At 51.2% G+C, this 26,516-nt stretch overlaps 2 protein-coding genes across 2 annotated transcripts; both read left to right on the top strand.

Moving 5' to 3' along the window:
* The first annotated feature begins 3,798 nt into the window (after positions 1–3,798).
* On the top strand, positions 3,799–8,885 carry Lcn6 (lipocalin 6). The gene is made up of 6 exons (XM_087900134.1): positions 3,799–3,932; positions 7,136–7,206; positions 7,910–8,020; positions 8,229–8,330; positions 8,572–8,597; positions 8,764–8,885. The coding sequence occupies exons 1-6, from the start codon at positions 3,820–3,822 to the stop codon at positions 8,764–8,766; spliced, it is 426 nt and encodes a 141-aa protein (XP_087756260.1). The 5' UTR covers positions 3,799–3,819; the 3' UTR covers positions 8,767–8,885.
* A 1,162-nt stretch (positions 8,886–10,047) lies between these two features.
* Positions 10,048–13,763, top strand: Lcn10 (lipocalin 10). The gene is made up of 6 exons (XM_087900133.1): positions 10,048–10,203; positions 10,815–10,954; positions 11,308–11,378; positions 11,875–11,982; positions 12,659–12,757; positions 13,199–13,763. The coding sequence occupies exons 1-6, from the start codon at positions 10,102–10,104 to the stop codon at positions 13,225–13,227; spliced, it is 549 nt and encodes a 182-aa protein (XP_087756259.1). The 5' UTR covers positions 10,048–10,101; the 3' UTR covers positions 13,228–13,763.
* The last annotated feature ends 12,753 nt before the right edge of the window (positions 13,764–26,516 follow it).

The following is a 26,516-nucleotide window of genomic DNA, read 5'->3' as shown; positions in this document are numbered from 1 at the left end:
TAGTAGCTAAGTAGAGATAAAATAAAGATGTCTTTATCTTTATAGATCAGCTTGTATTTGTTTCATGGCGCCCAGTTGGCAGGTGGTTCAGAAGAGGCACAACTGATCCGTGAGCATTTCTGTGCATGTGTGTGCTCAGCTTCTTTCCTGGTAGCTGTGTGGTAGTCAGCTCTGGATGCCACAGCAGAATGCTGTAGGCTTAGCATTTTAAACAACATAAACGTATTTCTCATGATTTGGGTCAAGTTCCTATTAGTTCCTGGGCAGGGTTAATTCTCTCTGTGTGTGTGCTTAAGTGTGTGTGTGTGTGTGTGTGTGTGTGAGAGAGAGAGAGAGAGAGAGAGAGAGAGAGAGAGAGAGATACAAAAAGTCAGATACAGATACAGCAAGACACACAGATAGAAGGAACAGCTCCTTCATGTTCTTATCAGGGCATTAATCCTATGTTGGGCTTCAGCCTCATAACTTCTCCTAACTCAGCCACCTCCTCGAACCCTCGTGCTGAACTGTGAGGGTTTAGTGGAGAAAGTGTAGTGTCTAGTTCAGATCTCTTTAGTGGTTTAGGACACACACATTCATGGGGCTCTCAACCGAGCCTTTGCTTTTTGCATCCCACCAGCAGTTAAACTCTGCCTTTCTGGAACATTTATGGAAGTCATGTTCTCTCCCTGAAGTTGGTGCCTGTTTTTTCAGCTTCTTTTGTGGAGTGTTTTAGCTCGGCCTTGGGTCTTCTCTCCTCTGTGCAAGGTTGGACTTGCTCCCACGGGCCTCCATGAAGCTCTAGAGTCCCGAAAGAGGATTCTTTTCATTTTGAAGATTTATTTTATTCTATTTGTGTGTGTGAGTGTGTCAGTGTGTGTGTGATTGTGTGCCTGTGTATGCCATGTATGTGTGGATGCCCTCAGAAGCCAAAACAGGGTACTGAAAATTGAGCTTTGGACCTCTGGAAGATCATCAAGTTGAGCCATCTCTCCAACCCCTGGGAAAGATTGCTGTAAAATTTTAAATTTTAAAGTTGATAATGCAATGTATTATCAATACATAAGATTGTAGTAAAATCTTTGTTCTTTCTTTTCTTTTTGATTTTTGAAACAAGGTTTCCCTGTGTAGCCTTGGCTGTTCTTGACCTCACTCTCTAGGTCAGGATGACATTGAAAACTCAGAGATTCCCTTGCTTCTGTCTCCTGAGTGCTGGGGTTAAAGAAGTTTGCTAACACTGCCTGGCAGTATTTTACATGGCTAATATGGCTGCAGTTTTCTTAGGGACAGCATAACTTGTCAAGGTGGTGAAGTAATTCAGGCGCAGTAACCCACCTAACCCGACTCTCATGGACTTTCTCTTCCTATACCACCTTTTCTCATTTCCGGTTTCTCTGAGACCCTCCGAAGGTGGCTTCGCCCGTGAGTACCGTCCCCGGAGCTCTCTCCAGTAGCTGTGGAAGATCCAGGCATAGTCACTGCTTTTCCTGTCTGTTTTCTCCCTGCTGCTTCTTATTCTGTTGCCTTAGGCCTCTGTGTTTTGGCTGGAATATAGGTTAAAAAATGATTGACAACATTGATCTGAGGATTAGGCTGGGAGTTTTGGAGCAACTGTCTTCTAAGAGAAATTTTGCTTTTTCTATCAGGTGTCTGGGAGGTCACCAATCAGGAACCATCCTAATCTGGATTCAAGGTCTGATTCTGGGTCACTGAGCTGAACAGAACAACATTTAGCTGACGTTTACCCACGTTCTGGTTTGTGCACCTTTACCTCTCCCCAGCAGAGGGCAGCGGGCAGCTTTATTAGGATTTCTTTCTTTCAAGACTCAAGCTGTGGACACATTGCACACGTGGGTCCTCAAGTCTGTCTTGGAATGAGGATGGGGATGGTGAGGGGCCTGTGTGTAATGAAGGCGAGGATTGAGCTTCAGTCTACTCTGTTATGGGTCCTGAAGACCTGCAGTCTTGTGTAGAAGTGTACAGGGCATCTTTGATGATGAACCAGTCTCATGGGGTGGATGGCTACGATCTTGGCTGAGGCAGGAGAATCCACCTACCACCTTCCCACCTCTTGAGCATGGGGGACCAGATAAACCCCACCCAGAACTTTTGCTCCTGTTAGTAGCTCCCATGACTTGGTGTTGGATAGCTGAAGCTGCAGACAGCAATCAGGAGAGCCTTTGGGACCAGGCTGTGGACAGAAATCATGAGGGAAGTCTGGAGACCAGGCTGTGGACAGCAGTCAGGGGAGCACTGGGGACCAGTCTGTGGATAGCAATCATGGTGGATCCTTGGGTACCAGGCTGATAAAAGCAAACAAGAGGGGAGCCCTGTGGACCAGGCTACAGACAGTATTAGAGGCGCTTTTAGGGTCTTTTCAAAGCATCACCTCAGCTCCCTCACACCCCTTCATACGAAAGGGTTTGTACAAGGATTGTTTGGCTGGGGGATTCACTCCAGTTCCTGTCATAAGCTACCTCCCCTGGGAATTTACTCAGTCCAAACTCTTCCTCTGAGAAAGCCTGACAAATGTTGGTGCCTCCCCAGGAGGTCCAAGAAAACCCTCCAAAGTGTATCACCTCCTCAGAGAAAGTCGAGACCACTCCCACAGACTATTTAAACTGCCCCCCAGGGAATGAACACGTGGTCTTTGGGTTTTGTGTGATCTCCCCTTCTCTCTCTCTTCCCCTCTCCATATTTTCCTGGGGCTACCTGGAGTGTTCTCATCTATTAAACATTGGCATCTTTTGATTCAGTTTGATTACGTTTGAATGGGATTATTTCCATTGGTGGAGAGGTTTGTCTAAGAGAAAATACCTAACAGGATCTGGCTGCAGTCAGTCAGGATTTAGTCTTAGAGCGCAGAGAGGTAGATGTGGCCCAGCGGGAGATGGATGGAAAATGAATAGGTCCAGATATAGGGACAGAGTGGACAGAGGGACAACTCAGCTGTCCTGGCTAGGCTGCAGGGCTGGCTGTTAGCGCCAGGGGGAGGTCACAGGCCAGCAAAGCAGAAGGTTGTGTGGGCCAGTGAGGGTGGGAATGGAGCTTAAAAGGAAGTCTTTGGGGGTGGCTTTTTGTATTTTTAATGGTTGAGACAAAAGATGTCTAAAACTCTGGTTTCCTGACAGACTCCTTTTACTTGACCAGCCTAGGACTAGGACCATATTGACCTCAGCTTGGACCTGCACGGTTCAGGAGAAGAGAAGCTCGGGAGAATACTGGTCCTGAGGAGGGGAGAAGACAGGCTGGACAGCTTTAGGATGCTTACTCTGGCACTTTCTGGGGAGTCGGCACTGTGCTGTTGATTAGAACATATTCCTGGGCCTCTCTTGCCTCTGCTAGACACCAAGGCCAGCTCAGTTTAACACTGCCCTCCCCACCCTGAGTGATTTTGCTTTGAGAGAGGTCGGAATGCTATCCTGGCAGTTAGTGGCCACCCACACTGGGGCACTTAGAGTCTTATAAACTGTTTCCTGGTGGGAGATGGTACATCCTGGGCTGCTGCACGGTGTGCCCCGGCCTCCGTCAGAATGAAGGTGGTGTTCCTGGCTGCTGTTCTTCTTGTTTTAGTCTCTATGTCCCGGGTCCAGGCTGTGTGGCTGGGAAGGCTGGATCCTAAGCAGGTAACAGCCTTCTTGGGCAGCAGGTCCTAGAGCCAGGCTTTACCTTTGAGACTACACAGCATTTGGATTCCCAAGAGTCATACTAGATAAGCACGGATGGAGGGAGTTAGACTGTGTGAAGGGTGCGGGAGTTGTTTAACTGCTTTGAAGGAGCAGGGCCCGGTATCTGAGCCAATGCTTCCCCTAGTTCCTTGGGCCCTGGTACATCCTGGCAATGGCCTCCCGTGCCAAGGACTTCATGGTGGAGAAGGACATGAAGAATGTAGAAGGCGTCCTGGTGACTCTGACTCCGGATAACAAACTGAGAGTTCTGTCTTCCAGGCATGGGTGAGTAGGCAACCCTAAAATGGGGACTCTGTTTCAGCTTCCTCAGCAGGAGCCCCTTCCCCAGAGGGGCTTCGGGCTCTGTCTCCCTTGTTCAGGTAGAGGATTGGATTCTGCAGACCTGTTCCTGACTGCATGGTTGGCTCTCCGTGCTCCCCGATCCCTTGTGTTTCCAGGGTTAGTCTCCTCCTTTCCTGAGGTCCCCAGAGTGACATGGTCCCTGCCACTGCTGCCCTTTCTTCCTTTCCCTGGTGGACTCTGCCTGACTCATCCACTTTCTGCCAGCCTGTAAATCTCTGTCCCTAGCCTCTGATGGCATTAATTGATACTCCTTTGTTCTTTTTCTCCGTGAGTCTTTTGGAGAGTTTAGTTCTCATTTCCGCGGGCTTTACTGCAATAATCGATCTCTTCATGAAGGAGGTCACCAAAGCCTCAGGCAAGTCTAGCCTGTAGGGTCAAGCTGGCCTTTTCTAGTGAAGTAACACACAGCAGTCCCTGAGGCACCTGGTGGGAGTTGTGGGGAAGTGGGATGAATGTCTCTAAAATGTGACTCATAGGTGTGCCAGGCTGGCTACTTAGTGAGGACCTGTGCCTCTGAGACAGACTGGGGCCCAGAGAAAATCTTTCCCTCCTTCTGAGTCATTTTCTAAGATTGTTCAAAGGAGAGGACAAGGTTTCTGTCACCCACGGGCTTGGGAGGACCCTGAGGAGCAGGGACAGAGAGGTCCATCTTAAGGTGCATCTTTCCTGTGGCTTCATAAACACCAGACCTCATATCTGGCCAAGTGGCTCAGCAGTATATGGATGGGTGAGCTCATGTATGTCCAGCAGGCTGTGTGACCAGCAGAACAGACACACAGGTGCCTGGAGAGCCTTGGGCCTATGCAGGGCTGGGTGGGTCTCAGGAGAGTTGAGGAGTATTCTGTATTCTATTAGTTCTTTGCTGGTCTTTGGAATAACCGTGTGAGTAAAAACCAGAGTCTCTGAAGACAGGCAGCCAAATCCCTGACTTTCACCATCTCTGCCAGTCAGGGCCTCTGCACTGTGACCGCCACTTGCAGAGTAGTTTGTCACCTGCGCCATAGCAATCAGTCCCAGCAACCACACAGCTCCATCTTCTCAAAGTGAAAGTTTGCCCCCATGTGACAGCTTCCCATCACTATGGCAGATTTATGACGACAGAAGGTTTGCCTAGGCCCATGATTCCAAAGGTTTCAGTCCTTGGTTAGCACTGCCCCTGTCACCATGAGACTATGGTTGCTCAGGACAGCATGGCGGAGAACACATGGTGGAGAAGGCAGCTCACTTCATGGTGGTAAGGAGAGAGAGAGAAGAAAAAGGAGAAACAAGAGGAGGAGGAAGAGGAAGAGCAGAAGGTCATCTCAACATTCCCTGGAAAGACACATCTCCAGTGGTCAGACTTCCTCCCACCAGGCTCACCTGTTCCTCCCACTATGTGCAGAAGCATCAAACTTTCAACACATGGTCTGTGGGGGACGTTCCAGATGGAGTAGCAATGGATCCCCATTCCCACCCAGCCAACGACACCCCTTCTGTGCTTCCTGTCTCTCCATCCAATGACTGGAGACCCCAGAGAAATGTCCCTTTTAGAGCCTGTCTTGTTGGGATGGGTGCTTCCCTTAGCCCACATCCTCCACAGTTCCATCTTCGGCGAGTGACATCCCAATGTGTGTGGGTTGTGTTCCCCGTTATCCACTGATGGGACAATGCAACTGTTAGGACCAATCTCAGCTTTCAGTTCTTTGGGGACACACCAGGAGTGGGATCCTGGGTCACTTGGCAATGTCACAGTTAACCCGGACGTGCTCCTCTCTCCCTTAGTGTGGCCCCTACCTTCTCTCAGCCAGTGCTGTACATGAACACTTAGTGACCTCTATCTTCTCCACCGGAAACGTGTAGGCAGTGAATCTTGACAGTAAGGAAACCTTAGCTCCTTAGAAGAGAGGGCTTATCCTAGAATAGACCTGCCGGCAGGTGTCTGTGTGTCTAACCGGCAATTCTTTATCATCTGCTGCCCCCACATACTTCTGACCTCTGCTCCTTTCATAAAGCCCCGGCTGTAGACAGGGATGACTTTGAACTCATGATCCCCCCACCTCCACCCCTCAGAGCTGGGGTGACAGGTGTAGGTATTTCTGCACATCTGACTAATGTTTCTGATACTGAGTCACAAACACAAAAATAAAACAAAACAAAAAAACAAAGTAGCTACAGATATACTTCCCAGTTTGTTTTCTGATGTTGGGAGGCTTTTGAAAAGGCTTATGTGTGTGAATATTTCGCCCACATGCATGTCTGTGTACCATGAGCCTGCCTGATGTGATCAAGGTCAGAAAAGAGCATCAGATCCCCTGACATTGGAATAAGAATGGTGGTGAGCTACTGTGTGAGCACTGGGAACCAAAGCCAGGTCTTCTGTGAGACCAGTGAGTGCTCTGAACTGTCTGGCCTTTTCTCCACGTTCGAAAGGGACTTTGTGTCTACGAAATCTGCATTGTGTGCACACCGGCCTTCGTGCCTGAGGGCTCTGGGTGCCAGGATACAGGGTGGAGGTGGGGGTTTTCTTTTCCTTTCCATCTCTGGAAGTCCTGAATCTTTGGTTTGTCTAGGACTTTCCTGGTGAGAAAATGTGAGGTATGCTCAGGTGACTGTGCAGCCCCACCTTGCTGAATTATGATTTAGTTCATGACCTTTGTCCGAGGTACACGTCTGGGTACATTTTCTTTGTTTTTAACTTTCTCTTCTGTTCCTGTGATCTCTTCATTGACCCAGACTTTGCTGTGGGATTAAGGTGCACCTCCTGGTCTGCTGGACTGGCTTATGCTGTTTTCCTACAGAACCCCCAGCATTGCTCACTGCAGGTGTCCTGTTCCCATCTCTGCAGTCACCTGTTTTGTCTAGCAGATCCAGCTGTGCGTCTCTTGTGTTTGCTCACCTCAGAGGGTTCGGCTTCAGGGGATGTCTGGATAGTGTCTTCTCCTTGAATCATAGGCTTTTATCTCTTGAGCCCTCAGCACCCAACAGTGTGGGTCCCTTGGGAAACGAAAGGAATGATGAGTGCTTCTTGGGCCCCTGTGTGGTTTTCTGGGTAACCCAGGCGTCATGAAAGGTGAACCCCCTTTCTGGCTTTCCCTGCTGGTGGGTCTCGTGTGCATCTCAGAGGCCGTTCTGCCATTGCTTCCTAGGCCAGATGGGTGTCGTCAGAGCACGGTGGAGCTGCTGAAGCAGGATTCTCGATGGGTGTTTGAGAACCCCTGTGAGTATGATGTCCCTGGGACCTCCTTGTCCAATCACCATGAAGGCCGGCCCCTGTGTATTCCCAGGCTGCAGTTGGCAGTGCTGGGCCTGGCAGGAAGGAAATCACTCTGCTCCAGAGCTCTTGTCACCGTTCTGTGGGCAGTTAATGCATCTGACAGTCAGGGCCCTGTGGCCAATCCTCAGTGGAGAGAGGCCCCTGAACAGAGGTCTTAGACTTCATTTCAGAGGTCTTAGACTTCATTTCCCCACCCCTGTGTGCTCAGATGCATGGGGAGGGGGGTCCTAGTCTCAATCCCTAGGCTTCTTCGTGAGTTAAGGGGGCAGAGTGCCTGGTCTGTAGTATTCTACCCACAAAGGATAGGATTGGGAAACGGTACCCCGTTTGCTCTCAGTCACCCTGGGCTGAGCTGGGGCAAGCGCTCATCTGTCTGTCTGTCCACTAGCATCTGAGAACTGCTTCTTGCTGGCACCGTGTAGGGGTCAGGGGCCTGGGGACAGCACGGGACCCTCTTCTGCTGAAGTTGAGTAGGGTTTGGTTCTGCTCCCCATCTTGACTTCCAACCCCAGTTTCATGCCTACTCGGTATGATGCTCCCTTTCCCCTTGCTGCCCTGGATCTTGACTTCCAACCCCATTTTCATGCCTACTTGGTATGATGCTCCCATTCCCCTTGCTGCCCTGGATCTTGCATTTGCTCCCTAGCTATTGGTGTACTGGATTATCGGGTGCTGGGCACTAACTTCAAGGACTACGCCGTCATCTTCACACAGTTGGAGTTTGGGGATGAGGCCTTCAACACAGTGGAGCTGTACAGTAAGTGGGGACAGGCAAGGTTGCTCAGGGTCCCTGGTGCCCCAGACACAGGTATTCTGTGTCCACAGCCCCCAGTAGGGAACCTACAGGGACAAGCCACAGCTACCCTGATGTTTGCTATGGATTGGGGGGGATAAAAAGGGCCAGGGGACACAGTCACGCTCTCCACACTCTGACTGTCTCTCAGAGGCTGCTCCTTCATGCCCAGGTCGGACAGAGGTGGCTAGCTACGAGGCCATGCGTCTGTTCACCAAATGGAGCCAGGGTCTGGGTTTCTGGTCCCAACAGCAGGCCCAGTTGCAGAAGGACCGTGAGTGTTACTAGTACTGGCCACAGGGGGGCGCAGGCGGTTCTGACACACACGGAGGGGTTGAGGTGGTGGAGGTGGTTCCTCTTCTGCTTCAGCTGGTTTGAGGGTGCTTCAGGGGATCACCTATGCCTGTCATACGTAGTCAAGTCTGTGGGGACAACCTTCTTGGAAGAGGCTTGTGGGTAGGATCGTGGGAGCTGCGGCAGCCCTGTTCTCGCAACTGGCTTGGTTTTTCTTACAGTCACGTGTGCACACAAGATCCTCCAGGTAGGCCACCTTTTCTGCACCACTCTTGACTCCCTGGGGAGCAGGTAGAGCCTGGGGCTTTGGGTGGACCCTCTTCAAAGCCCACTGCTCTGCTGGTGGGAAGGTCACTGAAGGTGGGGATGAAGATTGTCATAAGCCCCTCTCCAACTCTTGCCCTGGTTTTCAGTGACGCCATGCCCCGGAGATAGCACCACAGCATCCTGGTGGAGGTGGACAGGCACTGTCTTTACTCAGCGGCTAGCGGTGCTGGTGTTGGTTCTCTGCTCCCCTAGGCTCAGGCTTGGGTTGAAAATAAAGCAATTCCACAAGTAAACCTGCCACAACGTGTCTTCTCTGGGGGTGGGAAGAGGGCATCGCCAGAGATCAGACCATGGAACCACAGAGCCAGCTCAGGGACAGAAGAATTGGACGCACTAATATCCCTTGTGAGACTTCTTGCGCCTGAAGACAGAGATGCTGACTTTTCACTGGGGACAGGATGTAGCCACCAGAATGGCAAAAGCTGAGGTGCCTGGGCTAGACAGGAGCTGATGAGTATGTCAGGACGCTATCAAGACAGCCCTGGACCACCAGAATCCATGAATGGGGTCCAAACACCTACATACTACCTAGTAGGAAGAGACACTGGGAGTTGCACTGCAGGAGAGCATAGATAGCATCCGCCAACAACTTACTAGGGGGTTAGCATCCACAGGCCGCCTGGTGGGGGACACAGAATTCACAGACTGGCTGGCAGGGGAGTTAGGTCAGTATCTGTGAGCTTCCCAGCAGGGAGCTGCTCCCAGGACTCTGCCTTGGCTCAGGCTGTTGGTTGGGGATGGACATGTGGTGTATGGAATTCCCAAAGGGCTGAGCCTGTAGGACCTCGTTGCAAAGGGGGTTTCTGGTCAGGAAATGGGGGAACGAAGTCATCTATTGGAAAGTAACATGAGGGGGGAGAAAGGGTCAAAGCTTGGGCACACATCAGTTCTTGTTCTCTCTCTCTCTCTCTCTCTCTCTCTCTCTCTCTCTCTCTCTCTCTCTCTCTCTCTCTCTCCTCTGGCCCGGTCATCAGCAGCTCCCCAGGCACTATAAATAGCCTTCCATAGATCACTGTTTCTATCCCTCCTGTCTGCACACTTGCCCAAGAGTCTAGCCCCGAAGACAGCCTAGGCTTCCGCCTCTCTCCTTTGAATAGGGTTATGAGAGTCCCAGGCAACCAGTGCCAGGTGAGGCAGCCCAGCTGTAATAGTATGCAGATGTGTGTAGTTCTAGCCCTTCAGGAGTGAGGGATGTGAGAACCAGCCTCCATATGGCCTCTGAGAACAGGATGGTGTCCATCTTCAGGGACCTCCCAGGCAGGCAAAGTCTGTCATAACCAACCACGACCAGGGTGAAGTTCTCAGAAGGAGGGGCAGAACTTGAAGTCACGCCTTCCCACCCCAGCAGCAAGTCTCCAGGTCAGGTCTGACACCACAACAGGCAGGCACGGCAAGGCACAGCTTTAAACTCAGAGCTGCTAAGGATGAAGCTGGAAATGGCCCTGGCCACAGCCCTAGCTCTGGCTGTGCTGTCCTGGACCCAGGAGTTTTTCCCTAAGGAGGCCCACACTCTCAACTGGGGCAAGGTAAGCCTCATGTCCCCTGGTACCTTCATCAGGTACTAGGGTTACAGGGTACAAAGGCCACTTAGGACCAGAGCTCCAACTGTGGGGCCATCTGGGATAACGTCCTCAGCAGGAGGGCAGAACAGGGCATCTGTTGAGCCCAGCTGTGTTGGTTACCTGTCCTCTCCCGCCCCTGTTCCAGTCCTGGGACCTCTTGGAGACACCTCTGCTCCAAAAAAGAGTGGGGTGGAAGGCAAGCATTAGAGGTGCCCTGAAGCAGAAGATTGCCGGTGGGGTGGCTGTGGGCACAGAGGCGAGGTGGACAATGTAATAGCATGCACAGAGTTATTAGGATCAAGGAGTATGCATCAGGGAAAAGCTGGCAGCTAGCAGCCCAGGGAACCGCTGGGGTGGGTAGGGTAGATACAGCCCAGGCTTCAGACTCCTGGGCATCTGACCAGCTGAGCGCCAGCTTCTCTTCAGCCTGGGACAGGTTAGTATCCACCTGCAGATACAGGTGTGGTCTGGGTCTTGGGAAAGGGCCACTTGCTGGGTTTGTTCTCTAGTTGGGAGTCTGGACAGGCGGCCTGGTGTGGCAGCACCAACACCGTCCTCCCCTGCTGCCCCCGCAGTTTTCAGGCTTCTGGTACATTATCGCCATCGCCACAGACACCCGGGGATTCTTGCCGGCAAGAGACAAGAGGAAGCTGGGGGCGTCCGTGGTGAAGGTGCACAAAACAGGACAGCTCAAGGTGGCCATCGCCTTCAGCCGGTGAGGGGACACGATGTGCCAGTGGTCCCGGTATGCCTTTGCAGATTGGTCAGGGACAGCTTCTCACTGGGAAGAAGGGGCCGACAGGACGCAGAGCAGAGCCCCCAGACAGATGGTTTCACTACCTCTTCCTTCCCTGAGACCTAAGGGCTAATTTTTTGGGGGGGAATACATGGCATCGGGGACGGGGTGCTGGGAGTGGACCCCACTCAAACTGGCCACCCTGGCTCCTGACCCCCACCCCTAGGCTCCAGGGGCAGTTGTGAGTAGAACTGGGGAAGGCGGTGGTGGAAGGTGGTGGAAGGTGGTGGAAGGTGGCCTTCTGGCTGCAGCTCCTCACACCTGCCCCCCAGGCCTCAGGGGTGTCAGTTCATGGAGACGACCCTGAAGAAGGACAGAAAGAAGCCTGTGTTCAGGAATACCTGTGAGTAAGAATCCTGGGTCACAGGAAACTGAGCCTGTGGCCGGACACCCAGGATGGGCCAGCAGGGTGGCTGAGGTCCCACAACTGGTGAATGACCTGGCCTGGGAGGTAAGGTCAGTGAGGAAAGACTGGGCTGGACCGTCTGATCTGTTGGGCACCAGATTCTGTACTATGAGTGGGCATGGGTGTCCAGGCACTAGATTCTGTACAGTGGGTGGGCATGGGTGTTCAGGCACCAGATTCTGTACAGTGGGTGGGCATGGGTGTTCAGGCACCAGATTCTGTACAGTGGGTGGGCATGGGTGTTCAGGCACCAGATTCTGTACTGTGGGTGGGCATGGGTGTCCAGGCACTAGATTCTGTACTGTGGGTGGGCATGGGTGTTCAGGCACTAGATTCTGTACTGTGGGTGGGCATGGGTGTCCAGGCACCAGATTCTGTACTGTGGGTGGGCATGGGTGTCCAGGCACCAGTGGCTGCTGTGCTTCTCTTGCAGTGAAGGGGATAAAGGGTTTCCATGTGCTGTCCACTGACTACACATATGGCCTGGTCTACCTCCGCTTGGGCCGCGCAGGCCGCAACTACAAGAGCCTGCTGCTCTTCAGTGAGTACGGTGTGCAATCACCTGTGGGTGTCAGCACCGTGGTGGGGGAGGGCTCAGGGACCAGAGACACAGAGGTGAGGGAGGGGGAAGGTTAGGGAAGGCTGGCCAATGGGGAGGGAGGGCGGTGAAGGGAGGTCTGAGAAGGGCTGTGTGTAGGGTTGGAGGTGGCAGTTGCAGAGTCAAGGGGAGACCATCACCAGGAGTGTCTAGATGTAGGAGCTGCAGAATAGGGGAGACTTATGTGTTAGTGTTCAGATGCTGCCCGAGAGGAGGTTGAGGTGCGGGCTGTGAGTGCTGAGCTCTGGGAAATGGAGGCTTAGGACGAGGTGGCTGGATCCAATGTGAACAGGGTGTTAGAGAAAGCATTGGAGAGGGTGACAGAAGTGAGGTGGTCAGGAGGAGGGGCACCAAGCCTGGCTGCAGAGGGGTTCTGTGGACAGAGCAGAGGAGGGGCGTGTTATGAATGTAGCCGACCTGGACATGCCCGGGGGATGGCTGTTTGTAGGAACCAAAGAGGCTCCCAGGTGTCTGCTGACTGCAGAGTGACTCTATCTCCTAGCTCTGGAAATGGGGCCCAGGCACAGAATGACAGTGAAGGAGAGAGTGAAAGATTCGGATACAGCCTTTCAAATGTCTTATGGGCACCCCTGCTGCTGTGATTCTGTCCCCAACGCAGACAGACAGAACATCTCCAGCTTCCTGAGTCTGCGAGAATTCCTGGACACGTGCCATATCCTGCGGCTCACCAAGCAGGCCACCATCCTCCCAAAAGACGGTACTAAACGGCCTCCGGCTCTTATTCTCCTGCCCCCCAATCTGCCCAATAAGACAACTGGTCCACGTAGAAAATGTGCGTGCATGTGTGTGCATGTGCATATATGTGTGTGCATGTGCCTCTGTGTGTGTGTGCGTGTGCATATGTGTACCTGTGTGTGTGCATGTGTGCATACCCATGTGTGGCCAAGTGATCTGCAAAGTCAACTGTGAAGATGCCCAAATGTCCTCATCCTCCCGTACCTGTGGGCCTCCTGCCAGCATTGGGTGTGCAGCGTCCCCAGCAGACTGAGGCAGGCGGCTCCCAGAGCATACAGACTCCAGTGGACACTCTGAATGGAGTCCACACAGCTCTACCCTCTTTAGAATCCAGAGCAACCAGGGCAAGGACCCTCATGTGAATTCACGACAGGCCTCTCAGCGCCTTTGTTCTTGCCCACAGATTCCTGTGCACACACAATCCTGCCGTGACAGCCAGTCCTCCTCAGCTCATCCCTTTGCCTTGAGAGTCTTCCAGATGCTGGGAATGCTGTTCCAGGCAGTGGCTGTGGCATTCAGTGGGTGTTAGGTGACTGCAGGCCAGTGACTGACTGCACAGAGCCCGAGCTGTGACTGCTGCCTTTGCATCCTCCAATCCCAGCAAACTCCCACTGGCTGTGCCCATGGCTCCCTTTGGTCCGCCTGGCCGGCCGAGTCTGGCGCTCACCCTCACTGCACCCTGGGGAGGCTGAGCACAGACCACAGACTTGTCACACTCCCATTTTCTTCCTTTCTTTGAAACTGAGCTTCTTTATTTTGGGAGCTAGAGGGATGATTCAGTGCTGAACAGTGCATACTGCAGAGAACTCACGTCTAGCCCCCAGCGTCCATATTGAGGGGCTCACAAACACCTGTAACTGCAACTCCAAGGGATCCAACAGCCTCTTCTGGCCTTTGTGGGCACTGCACACACACACACCTCCTGCCCACATATACATACAATTAAAAATAAAAATATTTTAAAAGTTTTTATTTTCATATGTTCTTTTTTTTTGCCTCCCTAGGGATGGGATTAAAGATGTGCACCATCATGCCAAGTTCTGTGCATATTCTTAATTATACTTCGTTCTCATTCATTCTCCTTCCCCTGACTCCCTCTTGCTTTCCGTTCCTCCTATCAACTGGTCCCTACTTTGCTTTCATGTTTCAACCTTCCTACATTTCCTCTTCTTACGTTTTCCTGGTCTCCGTTCTCCTTTCGTGACACATACATTAAAGTCTAGACTTTGGGGCTGGGGAGATAGCTCACTAAGAGCACATGCTACTCTTCCAGAGCATCCAAATTCAGCTCTCAGAAGCCATGTCAGGCTCGCCACTGCCTGTAACCTCAGCTCCAGGGGATCCAATGCCACCCCCTGGCCACATGGGTAACTGCACATACATGTACATACTCTCACACAGACCTACAATAGATAATACAAGTCATAAAAAAAAAAACCACAAAAGAACTGGACTCTGCTGATGAGGGTCAAAATGATCCATTTCTCTTTCTGAATTTGTTTATTTGACTTAATATAATGATCTCTAGTTTCATCTAGTTTTCTGTAGATATCATTATTTCATTCTTGTTTAGGGTTGGATAGAATTCCATGTTGTGTGTACCACGCCATATTTTCTCTGCTGTTCATCTCTTGATAGGCATCTAGGCTAAGCCTGTACCTTGGCTCCTGGGAACAGGGCTGCAGTAGGCAGAGATGTGCACGTGTCATTGTGGCATGCTGACTTAAGGCCTTCCCACGTGATCCCAGGAGTGACCCTACGGTAGTTCTAGCTTCTGTTTTTAGGAGTTTCTACGCTGAATTCCACTTCAGGAGACTGCAACACTCTCCTTTGGCCTCTGGTCACTCAGCTGTGTTCTGCTACAGGAGCGGTAGCAGCAGCAGCTTCTCCTTCGGAGGCCGCCTGGGCTGGCTCACCTGCTCGCTGGGTCAGCTTTGCCCTTCACCTGAAAGCAGCATCGCTTGCCTTCTCCACGTGGGTCTCTCTCCTCCAGACCCAGGCACGAGCATCTTCTCCTGTGGCCTTCTCACCAGCAGCAGGCTTCCAACACGAGAGTGAAACTCTGCCACAGGTGCCACCGATGCTGAACAGTCTTGAGCACTCGGTCTTCACTTCAAGCCAACAGTGTCGTCGTGTGAGCAAAATGCTGGCACATGGCCCAGGTTTCTCTTTTCACGATGTGGGTCCTAGGGTGTGGACTCAGATCATCTGGCTTTGCAGCAAACACCTTTGTTTTCTGAGCTTCCCTTGGCCTTCTAATACTGGCACAGAGAATGGGCAAAATCGCAGCAAGAACCAGCTCCACCGTCCAGGAGAGTCTCAGATGTGCCCCTAGGTCTTGCTGCCTGCACCCAAAGACCATAGTCTGCCTCTGCCATTACAAGTGGCTTCAGTTTGTTTGAATAGGATACACCAGGCCCTCCAGGGTACACTGCTCAGAGAAGCCGGGCCTCTTTCATTTAGCTGTGATGTTCTGAGGCCCCATGTTGATGCGCACATGGCCAGTTTCCTTCAGTACTGGCTGCTGAGTGTTAATGGGCTGGACTTTGAGAGTAGCCTTTACACGCAGTTAAGTCCCATGGCGCAGCTTCATGCCTTCAGATCTTCCATGGAGGTGCTGCAGAGCAGAGCTGCATTTAGGGTTCGCTTCAGATGACTGACTTCTCGCTGACCCCCCCGCTTTCACCCAGGCGTGAGCATCGGAACAGAATCTTTCCGTCTCCAATGGTCCCAAGGCTTTCTCTGATGGTTGATTAGGTTTACTTCGACAGTTTTGGCAAGAATATTAATCGTGGGTGATCTGTATTCTTTTAGATGTGACCAACCATGTCGATTAGCACAGGATTTTCTCATGCTGTTCAGTGTCGAGGAGGCTTATCTCTTGTAAGATACTTGCCCTCTGTGCTTTTCAATTCATTACCTACGTGTTGTGTTCACCAACCTTTTGGGTCGAGGGCATTTGTATGTGACTTTTGGCTTATGAATGAAAACAGGAGCCCAGGAGCCCAAAGTCAGAAGAAGGCAGTCGATGCCAGGCCCGACGCCACACTTCCTGGGAAGGATCTAAAACTCAACGTGTGCTGGGAGGATGGCAGCTGGCATTGGGCGTGGCCCTACACCCTTCTGGGAAGGAGCCAGGAGTTAAATATGGTGGGATCCTGAGCACCCCTGTAAGCCTTGAGGTCCGGGAATGTCATAGGGACCTGAGCTTGGGGTTCCTGTTTCTTCCTCTCATATCTTTGGTCTTAATGACAGACGGCGGTCACTGCAGAGCCAAGGACAGCTATGCCCTGCCATCTGACCTTAACAATCTCCAGACTGTTGTTTCATTAGGGTGGGTGAAACCACCCTGTTCCAGGGGCTTCAGACTCCTTGTTTTCTTGGGTTGTAAACACCCAGGACAGATGCTTTCTACTGCTGGGCCCTACCAGTGATGGGGGATAAGGAGGAGAAAGGGGGAGAAGGGGAGAAGTGGGGGAGGAGGGAAGAGGAGGGGATGAAAGGATAGGGAAAGGAGGAAGAGAAGGGGGAAGAGGAGAAGGGGAAAATGGGAGGAGAGGGGGAGGAGGATAGGTGGAGGAGGAGAAGTGGGTGAGCCATTGGGAAGAGGGAGCCGTGGAAGGTCCAGAGGGCAGAACATGAGTCAGTCAGTAGATCTGGGTGACTATGTGGGCCCCACAGGGTAGACTCACAGAATCTATCCCTCTGCCCTTGAAGGTGGCTTCCCTTGAAGCAACCAGCTGGAAGGGGACAGAGTTGGTCTCAAGTCACAGTCTTGCAGATCCTTGTGCTGTTTGCCACAGCCTGGCCTGGATCTCATATGACCCTGGTAAGGTTAGAGCCACCCCAGGGTCACTGTGGCCTCAGGAGCGCTTTAGATACCCTTTCCCTGATTCATTCCACAGAGGCAGCGACAGAGCTGGGGAGCTTGAGAGAGAGCCATCCGCAGTCAGATCACTGGTGAGTCATATATAATCATAATACCAGCCCCAGGATGCTGGTTGCTGTGGAGACAGAATCAAATCCCCAAGCTCTGTTTATTCAGAGAACCTAGAGGTAAAGTAAAGTAAAGGAGCGTTCTGAGGAATGCTAGGGGCAGTGGACTGGGTGTGTGTGTGCCCCCAGGTGTGTGTGTGCCCCCAGGTGTGTGTGTGCCCCCAGGTGTGTGTGCGCCCCCAGGTGCGTGTGCGCCCCCAGGTGTTTGTGTGCCCCCGTGTGTGTGCCCGCCCCCAGATGTGTGTGGTGCCTCCAGGTGCATGTGTGCCCCCAGGTGCATGTGTGCCCCCAGTTGTGTGTGTGCCCCCAGGTGCATGTGTGCCCCCAGTTGTGTGTGTACCCCCAGATGCATGTGTGCCCCCAGGTGTGTGTGCCCCCAGGTGTGCCCCCAGGTGCATGTGTGCCCCCATGTGTGTGTGTCCCCCCCAGGTGTGCCCCCAGGTGCATGTGTGCCCCCAGGTGTGCGTGTGCCCCCGAGGTGTGCCCCCAGGTGCATGTGTGCCCCCAGGTGTGCGTGTGCCCCCAGGTGTGCCCCCAGGTGCGTGTGTGCTCCCAGGTGCATGTGTGTCCCCAGGCCTCGAGAGAAAAGACAGGGGAAAATAGCAGCAACACAAAGCTCAGAGACAAGGCTGAGCATCTAGCCAGAAGGACAAGATTTTGGAATGAGTATTGCCCATGTCCTGTCTTCCTATAACGTAAACCATTGAGAGATAGCTCAGACAAAGCTCTCTCCCTGGCTTCCCCAATTGCCAGCTCTCAGCTAAAGCACAATGTAAAGAATTCATTCTTGTCTCTGCTCACTGCGTTTGCAGTGACAGACAGCAGGAATTACTGCATTACGGAGACACATGTAGGTGAACCTATGCTTGTGTGTAACAGTGACAAATGGGAGGACACAGGTGTCTCACACGTGTCCCCTCAGTGTCCATGTGAAGCTCTGGCTTGCAGTGGGATGATGGGGAGAGGGACCCTGTGGAAGGTTTGTGTTAGATGAGCCTGGGAAGGTGGATTCTTGTGATGGGAATGAATCAGTGCCCTGCCACATGAGGACACAGCGAGGTGACCCCCTGCCAGCTGAGAAAAGACTTTCTTTAGAATTCTGTCCTATGGGAGCCCCCTTGGACCATCACCTCCAGAACTTTGAGACATAAATGCTGTTTAAGCCTCTGTCTAGGGTCCTAGGCTATGGCATTCCCAACTGATAAATCCACACCCACAAGCCCACCTTAAATCCATGAGCTCTCAACTTTTCCTGGGGACACAGACTCTGAGGGGAGAACCCTCTTGGATGGCATCATCCCACTTCCCGTTCTGACTGTGCGTGGGATGGTGACAGCCCTTCCTGTCGGGAGGAGAGACGTGGGATGACAGAGGGAGCCTCGATCACAGGGCTGGACACCGTGTTCTCATGGAGGAGGCGTAGAGACTCTGTGTGGGAAAAGAGACATTACTTTGAGCTCAGCCCACAGCTCCAGAGCCTCCGGGATCTCTTCCTGCTTCCCAGATCAACATGACCCCTGATTCCCACCCCCACCGTGATCTGGGATGTCTGCATTTCTGAGTGAGAAGCAAGGCAGACTAGTCTCAGCTTCCTGAAAGACCTGACCGCTACTCACAGGGCTGGGGTTTCTGTATTTCTTCTCGTCACTAAGCCACTGGGCAGGAGCAGGTCTCAGAGACTTTATTCTGTAGAGACAGCTCTAAAAGTGAGTGGCTGCAGACAACCACCAACAAGTTTGCACACACACACACACACACACAGCAGTGCACACCCATGTTTATATGTACATTGCACGCTGACAAACAACTCCATTAGCACATATGATGTATAGGCAGAGAATGCAGAGCCTCATGTCAACACAGGCTCTAGCACATGTAATGCACATACCCCATCTTGTGCACAGGGCACACTCACAGTGGATCACACACCTGCATACATCCTCGAGATATATGCGTATATGTATGCAGAGTGTATATATGTACACCTGGACACTTACACAGGCCATGTATTTACACAGTCACCATGCATACACAATATGTGCATATACAGTACACACATTCATTCGTATGCGTACATATTCATCCATGCACATATAAGTCTTCATACAAGTCCAAATACACTCCTGCTTACTCCATCTCTAGCTCAAGGCAGAGTCTGCTGTGTTAGTTTGCAATGGAGGCGGGGTTGTCCAGTGCCCCTGCCCTTTCCAGAAAGACTGGATGTCTGGAAGGTCCTGTTTTCCATTGGCAATCAACACTCTGCTGGGCTGTGGAGGTCTAGGGCGGGATAGTGGTCAATGGAGCATCTGTCTAACGTGGGGAACGACCCAGAGCCACAGTAGCAGAGCCACAGTAGCAGAGCCACAGGTTCGGTCGGTCTTCCTCTAGTCCTAGCAGGTCCCTATATGGGCCCAGGTACCAAGGAGACCCAAGTTTCAGGTGGTCCAGTGACTTTGACACCATCTGTTAGGAAACGTTACTCTCTTTGCTAAAGGGAAGCCTGACAGCTGCACAGAGCCAGAGACAGGCGGATGAGACTCAGGGAGCTTGATGGGGCCACACGTGTCAGAGGAGCAGCAGAAGGCAGTTGACTTCGGAGTGTCAGCTCACAAGGAGGAGACTCCCTGATGGGTGAATTACGGATAGGAAAGGCCCAGGACCACAGACTCCAGAATGTCCTTTGCTTCTGCTGTGTCTTCACACGTTTGCCGCTGCCATCTTTCTCTGCCATCAGGTGTGGTGTGAATGGGTGTAGGGGATCCCACTGCCCGTAAAGTGGTGCGTTTATCTCATGGGAACAGCCTATTCTACTGTGGATTATTATGAAGATGATTTCTTCTTAAGTTGTACTGTGTAATCGATAATAATGTTAGTTTAAATAGATTTTGATGATTAAAAATAAAACAAGGAAGTGCCACACAGGAAGAACACATGAGTTTCTATTGAGGAGTTGCATAGGCTGTGGCTTAGGTTAAAGATTAAGAAAAACACTTGAAACCAGGCAGTGGTGGTGCATGCCTTTAATTCCAGCACTTGGGAGGCAGAGGCAGGTGGACCTGAGTGAGTTCAAGGCCAACCTGGTTCCAGGACAGCCAGGTCTGTTACAGAGGCAAACCTGTCTTGAAAAACAAAACAAAACAACTCAAAACAAACAAACAAACAAAACCAAACAAAAAAGCCCCACTTGAGTCCCAGTAGCCCAGCTTCCTTAAATTCTCATAACCTTAATGTCGGGAGATGTGTTCACGGATTTCAGAGTGCATCACAGCTGAAACAAAGCTTCGAAAATAAAGTTAGACTAGGATGTTTTTGTTAAATGTCTTTGGGGTGAAAAACCCAAGAAGACAACCTAAAGTTTGAGAAAGGTACAGAGTTGAACGAGGAACTCTTTAAGGTCAGGGAACAAGAACAATACAACTCTGAGCCTGGTGGTGGTGGGACACACCTTTAATTCAGCACTTGGGAGACAGAGGCAGGCAAATCTCTGTGAATTCAAGACCAGCCTGGTCTACAGAGTGAGTTCCAGGACAGGCCTCAAAGCAACAGAGAAACCCTGTCTCAAGAAAAAAAAAGTTTAGGGAGGCTAGAGAGATGGCTCAGGGCTTAAGAGCATTGCCTGTTCTTCCAAAGGTCCTGAGTTCAATTCCCAGCAACCACATGGTGGCTCACAACCATCTGCAATGAGGTCTGGTGCCCTCTTCTGGCCTGCAGGCATACACATAGACAGAATATTGTATACATCATAAATAATAAATATTTTTTTAAAAAGTTGAGGTCTGTGATTCCTTATAAGCTTACCTTTTAAGACAAGAAGTAAAGAGATCGACCCTTTTTTTGCAGCTGCACTATGCAACCTGCCAACAAAAGAATTGGCTGAGAAAAATACCCTCTACTTGCTCATATTCTGTTAATCTGTGACATGTTACTTAGATGTAAAGCTATGTGGGTTCTTGGGATGACTTTGTTTTAATCATATGAGGAGATGAAAAATATGCCTTTACCTGTATTCATTATAATTGTTCACTTGAAAAATAGAGTGTAACCACACTGTAATTCATATATTGCCCAAAAAACTTTGCTGGGATATATAAACTGTAGGGAAGTATACAATAGAAGAATAAAGAAGAAAATTATCAAGAGAGTGTCTTTTTACTTAACCCCCCTCAGATAAAAAAAAAAAGTCACAGTGGATTTCCCTTTGAGCCCCGTGCTGCTGGAGGCTGGCCTCACAGAACTGGGGATGAGGTGCTAACAGGGCAGGAACCAGAGTGATCGTCCAGCGCTGCAGGTCTGAATTGCTAGGTGAATCTGCCCAGTCACTGCATGGAGTCCCGGGCTGCAGAAGCAACCCTTATCATCTGGGCTGTTCCTAACAAAAGAAATGCAGGTTCTGCAACTCTACAGACTCTGGGGCAATAACTGGAGTCTCAGGACTGTGCTCCCTTAGAACGCTCTAGGAAAAGTCTTTCAGGCTTCTCCCAACTCCTAGTGATGTCAGCAGGGTCCTCATGCTAGGGCCATGTGAAGAGACCTTCTGGGTGAGCTGGATGACCTTGGACCAGCAGAGCTGGCAAGGAAGACTTGGAAAGCCTTCTCCCCACTTCTGGAGGTTGCTGGGCTGGTTCATTTGCCCCCCCCCGGAATCCACAAACCCTAAACCCTAAGTTTAGTCAGAGCCTCCTTGGAGCTGGGAGTGGGGTGGGTGTGTTATTACCAGCGTGGACCCTGGTCTGAGTTGGAGGATGGAGGGAGGAACAGATGTGTGATGCCGTCAATAATGCCATCGTCATTGTCACCTCCAGCCACAACAAACTCCGCTTTCCCGCATCCATTTCGTCCCAATGTTCACATCTGCCCAGTACTTCTGTGTATACTTGACTCACAGGTCTGTCCACACAGTGTTTGGGAAACCTAACAGAGCACACGGAACATGCGAGAAGAGCCTTACACAGCCCTCTTAGTATCTGATAGGACTCTTAGGCTGGAGTTCCAGCCTCCTGCTCACCACCCCATCTTCAGAGTGAGGACAGTGGGAACCCCAGGGAGGAGATCTGGGCTCTTCGTGTGGATTTATCATTAAGTGACGCCTCTTCCTCCCCATTGGCTCATGGGGCCTGGGATAACCCAGGCCCATCAGGGCCCCACACTGACCCCTTGGGGAGCCTGACCATGGCTTTCAGATCTTGCACCTTCCCTTCTTGGGAGCAACTTTCCAGAACAAGGGTGTGGAATGGCTGTGAGAAGTCCCAGCATGGGTGTCCCAGGGTGAGGCTGGCAAAGCTTCAGCCAGACCACGACCAGGGACATCACTTAGCATCCGAATGTTACCCAGGTTGGGCAACTTCCTATCACGTTCCTGTTTATGTGATATTTGCTGTGACATGGCACAAGCTGTCCTACAAAGTGTCCTTGTATCCAGGTAAGCAAGGGCCTGGGAGAAGAAACTGAAGGAGAAAACAAGGTGGTAAATTCAACCTTTCCCTCGGTGTGGCCGCCTCTGCACAGAGGATCATCTGGGACTGGTCCTGGCCCAAGAGGCTACTTTCCACTCCTGACTTCAAGTCTGTGTCACACAGCCCCTGCTGGCCTCTGCCCTTACCACATCCCAGCCCTGTGCACCTTCCCTCTCTCCTCAGAACTACAGGTCTCCAAATTCTGCTCCTCCCCACTGCCTGGGGAATGAGCAGGCCCAGTTCCTCACACTGGGTCCTCCCATTAGGCTCAGCTGCACACTAGAGGCTTTGTTTCCTTTGCAAAAGTCCACTCCTCACTCAACAAATGGCAGATTTGTTTCTTCCTCCAGAATCCCATCAGATGGTTGCAGGGAATTCACAAAGCCCCAAGTTAACTGTTAAGAAAAAATCCTAAGAAGGTGCAGCTCCGCCAGCACTAAGAAATCCAATTAGGTCAGATCAAACCAAATGAAAATGCCCATCGTTTTATTAAGTACGGCGCTCTCAGGTGCATGGCGGGAGACAGGAAAGAGGGGAGCACGTGCAAACCGGGAACCACAAGCTTCTCCTCCAGGAGCCCACTTAAATACCCTGTGGGAGTAGTCCTGACCCTCTCCCAGGATCATGGGCCTGGCATGCTGGGATTTGGAGTCCAGACTAATATACTCCCAGGTCAGAGGGGCTGGGATAGATGCCAGGGGCTGGTGCTATGCTCCAGACCTAATATTAACAATTCCATGTCGTTAGCTGTGCTCAGCTGTGGGCAGTCACCACCAACAGCTGGTTCCCCGCCATTCAACCCCCACAATACACCCTCACCTGTGAGCAGTCCCTCCATCAGTGCTCTGGAAACTGACAGTCTGCTTTCTGTCCCCATGGACAGGCCCCTGATGGGCAATTTTGTCTGTCTGTCTGTCTGTGTGTCTGTCTGTCTGTCTGTCTGTTTGAGATAGGCTCTCTAGGGTCTCATTATGTAGCTTGGGTTGTCCTGGAACTTGCTCTGTAGACTCGACTGGCCTCAAATTCACAGAGATCCATCTTCTTCAGTTTCCTGAAGGCTGGAATTAAAGGCATGTGTCTCCTGACACTTTTGTTTTGTTTTGTTTTAGAGACAGGGTTTCTCTGTGTAGCAGCCCTGGCTGTCCTGGAACTCTCTCTGTAGACCAGGCTGGCCTCGAACTCACAGAGATCTGCCCACTTCTGCCTCCCGAGTACTGGGGTTAAAGGTGTGTGCTATCATCGCCTGCCAGCTGACAGTTGTAGAGTTGGAGTCCTGCAGCTTGTCTGTGTGTCTGTTCCCTGTGGGTCATTCACCCTTTAGTGTGGTTCCGAGGTTCCTTCCTTTCAGTAGATCCTCTCCTGCTGCATGGAGAGAACCACACTCCGAGGAGCTGTTCCTGACACTGAGGGAGTCTTGAATAAACTCTGTAGTTTTACTTGCTTTTCGTTGATTTTTAGTAATACTAATTCAGGAGAGCACACATCCGAGAAGTGTCTTATTAGTCCCTATACAGTTAGACAGTTCTGCTGGAGATAACGCCTCTGACTCTGACAGCTCTGGCCCAGATTACTTCCTAGGGACTTGGCAGCCCTCTGTGAAATCACTTGTTCCTCCCTTTTGCCTGTGTGATGGCTGATAGCAGATGCTTGACAACCCCGTGTTTAGACTGTGGCACTGCTATTCTCTTCTGATTGTGAGTCACACAAGGCATCACGACCTTCCCTTCCTTTCTTCCTTCCCTCCTTCCTTCCCTCCCTCCCTCTCTCTCTCCCTCCCTCTCTCCTTCCTTCCTTCCTTCCTTCCTTCTTCCCTCCCTCCCTCCTTTCTCTGCCTCCCTTCCTTCCTTCTTTCTTTCTTTCTTTCTTTCTTTCTTTCTTTCTTTCTTTCTTTCTTTCAGGACAGTTTATTTAAACACAAAACAAACACCTATTTCTCATTGCAAATTGTAAGTTGCTGAAAAGACACTTTTCACATTTGGTCTTTTCTTTCCCTTCCCTTCCTTTTATTTTTTTAATTTTAATTTTTTGTCCATTCCTTTTATTTTTAATTTTATTTTTTATCCAATCTTTTTATTTTTTAATTTTTTTATCCATTTTACATACCAACCACAGTTCCCCCTCCCTCCCCTCTCACCCCCCTTAACCCTCCTCAACCCATCCCCCATCCACTCCTCTGAACGGGTAAGGCCCTTGGGGAGTCAACAAAGCCTGGCACATTGAGTTGAGGCAGGACCAGGCCCCTCCCCACTGCATCAAGGCTGAGTAAGGTATCCCACCATAGGGAATGGGGTCCAAAAAGTCAGCTCATGCATTGGGGATGGATCCTGGTCCCACTGCCAGGGGCCCCTCAAACAGTCCAAGTTACACAACTGTCGCCCACCTGCTGAGGGCCTCCTTCAGTCAAGACCGTTTCTATTGTGCACAGCGGGCTCGCCACTGCTTCTCTCACTTCCAGCCCCTCCCCCCACACCACAGTACCCACCTTTAATCTCACCAGTCTGGAGGCCTTGTCCCTCCTCCTCTAGCCTGGCTGCCTCCTGAATGAACTCTCCCACCCTCAGAATGTTCTGCTCTGGTGGCTGGCATAGCGTGCTGCAGGCAGATTCTCCCGTGTGCTGCCGGCAGATTCTCCCGTGTGCTGCAGGCAGATTCTCCCGTGTGCTGCGGGCAGAGTTTCCCCGTGTGCTGCGGGCAGATTCTCCCGTGTGCTGCGGGCAGAGTCTCCCGTGTGCTGCGGGCAGAGTCTCCCCGTGTGCTGCGGGCAGAGTCTCCCGTGTGCTGCGGGCAGAGTCTCCCCGTGTGCTGCGGACAGAGTCTCCCGTGTGCTGCGGGCAGAGTCTCCCCTTGACAGAGTCACAACATTCTGCCCCCATGAACTGCTGCCCTGTGGGAGACCTGCTTTCTTTTCTATTTTTATTTTTTAAGGATTTACTTATTTTGTGGTTTTTTTGAATTTTTATTCATTTATTTCTACGTTGTGTGGGGCTTTAACCTGCATATATGCCTGTGAACCATGTGTATGCCTGGTAGTTAGCGAGACCAGAAGAGGACCTCAGACCCCTGGGACTGGAGTTGCAGACAGTTCTGAGATGCATTGTGGGCGCTGGGAATCAACATTGCGTCCTCTAGAAAGAACAGCATGTGCTTGCGATCATTGAGCCATCTCTCCAGCCTGGGTTTTCTTTTTCTTCATAAGCTTCTAGAGCTATCAGGGTTGTTGACTCCAAACGCCAGGAGTGAATTCTGGTTGATTTAAACAGAGACAGAATTCAGTGAACTGGCCTGGCACTAGTTCCAAGAACAGGAACCTGAGTAACCAGACTCAAGCCTTTGAAGGTTCACCATAGAGATCAAGCTGGCCTTGAATTCATAGATCTGCCTGCATCTGCCTCTTGAGTGTTAGGATCAAAATCACCACTCCCTGCCACTTTTTTTCCAGACACGATCTTACGTAGTTCAGGCTGACCTTGAAGCTGACCTTGAACTTGCTATGTAGCCAAGGATGACTTTGAACTTCTGGTCTCCCTACCTCTATCTCCCCAGTTCTGGGATTATAGACATGCACCTTCACACTGGATTTGTGCAGTTCTGAGGACTGACCCCAAAGCTTTGTACGTGCTTGTCAGGCATCTACCCATGGAGGCAGAGCCGACTCTGCTGTGGCTACGTCTGGACAACAGATGCATCTGTACTAGCTAGTTCTCTGGTGGCTGTGAGAAAAGACTGGACAAAAAGTCATTTAGTGGAGGAAGGGCTTATGTTGACTGACAGTTTAGGGAAGGATACTGTCTAGTAGGGTGGGAAGCATGGTGCCAGCAGCTAGTGGTTATGGTATTACTTTGGTTTTAACTACCACAGTGGACTGAGGTGACATTTCATGTTGTCATGCGACACTGTTCCTGAGAAGACAAGAACAAATGCCTACTCCTCCCAGACTGGGAAAGCAAGGATATCCTCAAAGTCCAACTTGGTGAACCAGTGAGTTTTATTGGGGTTACGTACAGGAATAAGGGTGAGTGGTTACTCACAGGATCAGAAATGACCCAGAGATGGCTGCATCACCAAAGTCCACCCCAGCGTGGGTGACAGCTCACAAACGCTGCAGTGGTGGCAGCGCTTTTAATTGGGAGGCAGAGGCAGGTGAATCTCTGTGGGTTCAAGACCAGCCTGGTCTTCAAAGTAAGTTCCAAGACAGGCACCAAAGCCACAGGGAAACACTGTCTCATGGGGGGGGGGGGACAAGCGGAAAACCTAGAGCACACTGCAAAACTT

The sequence above is a fragment of the Myodes glareolus genome, chromosome 21, assembly GCF_982192425.1.
Source record: "Myodes glareolus chromosome 21, mMyoGla1.1, whole genome shotgun sequence".
NCBI lineage: Eukaryota > Metazoa > Chordata > Mammalia > Rodentia > Cricetidae > Myodes > Myodes glareolus.
The sequence above is the reverse complement of the archived record's forward strand: the minus strand, read 5'-3'. Positions and strand labels throughout refer to the sequence as shown.

Coding starts and splice junctions, on each gene's coding strand:
- Lcn10 (XM_087900133.1), top strand. CDS start 10,102: ATGAAGCTGGAAATGGCCCTGGCCACAGCCCTAGCTCTGGCTGTGCTG. Junction 11,379..11,874: donor GCCTGTGTTCAGGAATACCT/GTGAGTAAGAAT, acceptor CTTCTCTTGCAG/TGAAGGGGATAAAGGGTTTC. Junction 12,758..13,198: donor CACCATCCTCCCAAAAGACG/GTACTAAACGGC, acceptor TCTTGCCCACAG/ATTCCTGTGCACACACAATC.
- Lcn6 (XM_087900134.1), top strand. CDS start 3,820: ATGGCCTCCCGTGCCAAGGACTTCATGGTGGAGAAGGACATGAAGAAT. Junction 8,021..8,228: donor CAACACAGTGGAGCTGTACA/GTAAGTGGGGAC, acceptor CTTCATGCCCAG/GTCGGACAGAGGTGGCTAGC. Junction 8,331..8,571: donor GGCCCAGTTGCAGAAGGACC/GTGAGTGTTACT, acceptor TTTTTCTTACAG/TCACGTGTGCACACAAGATC.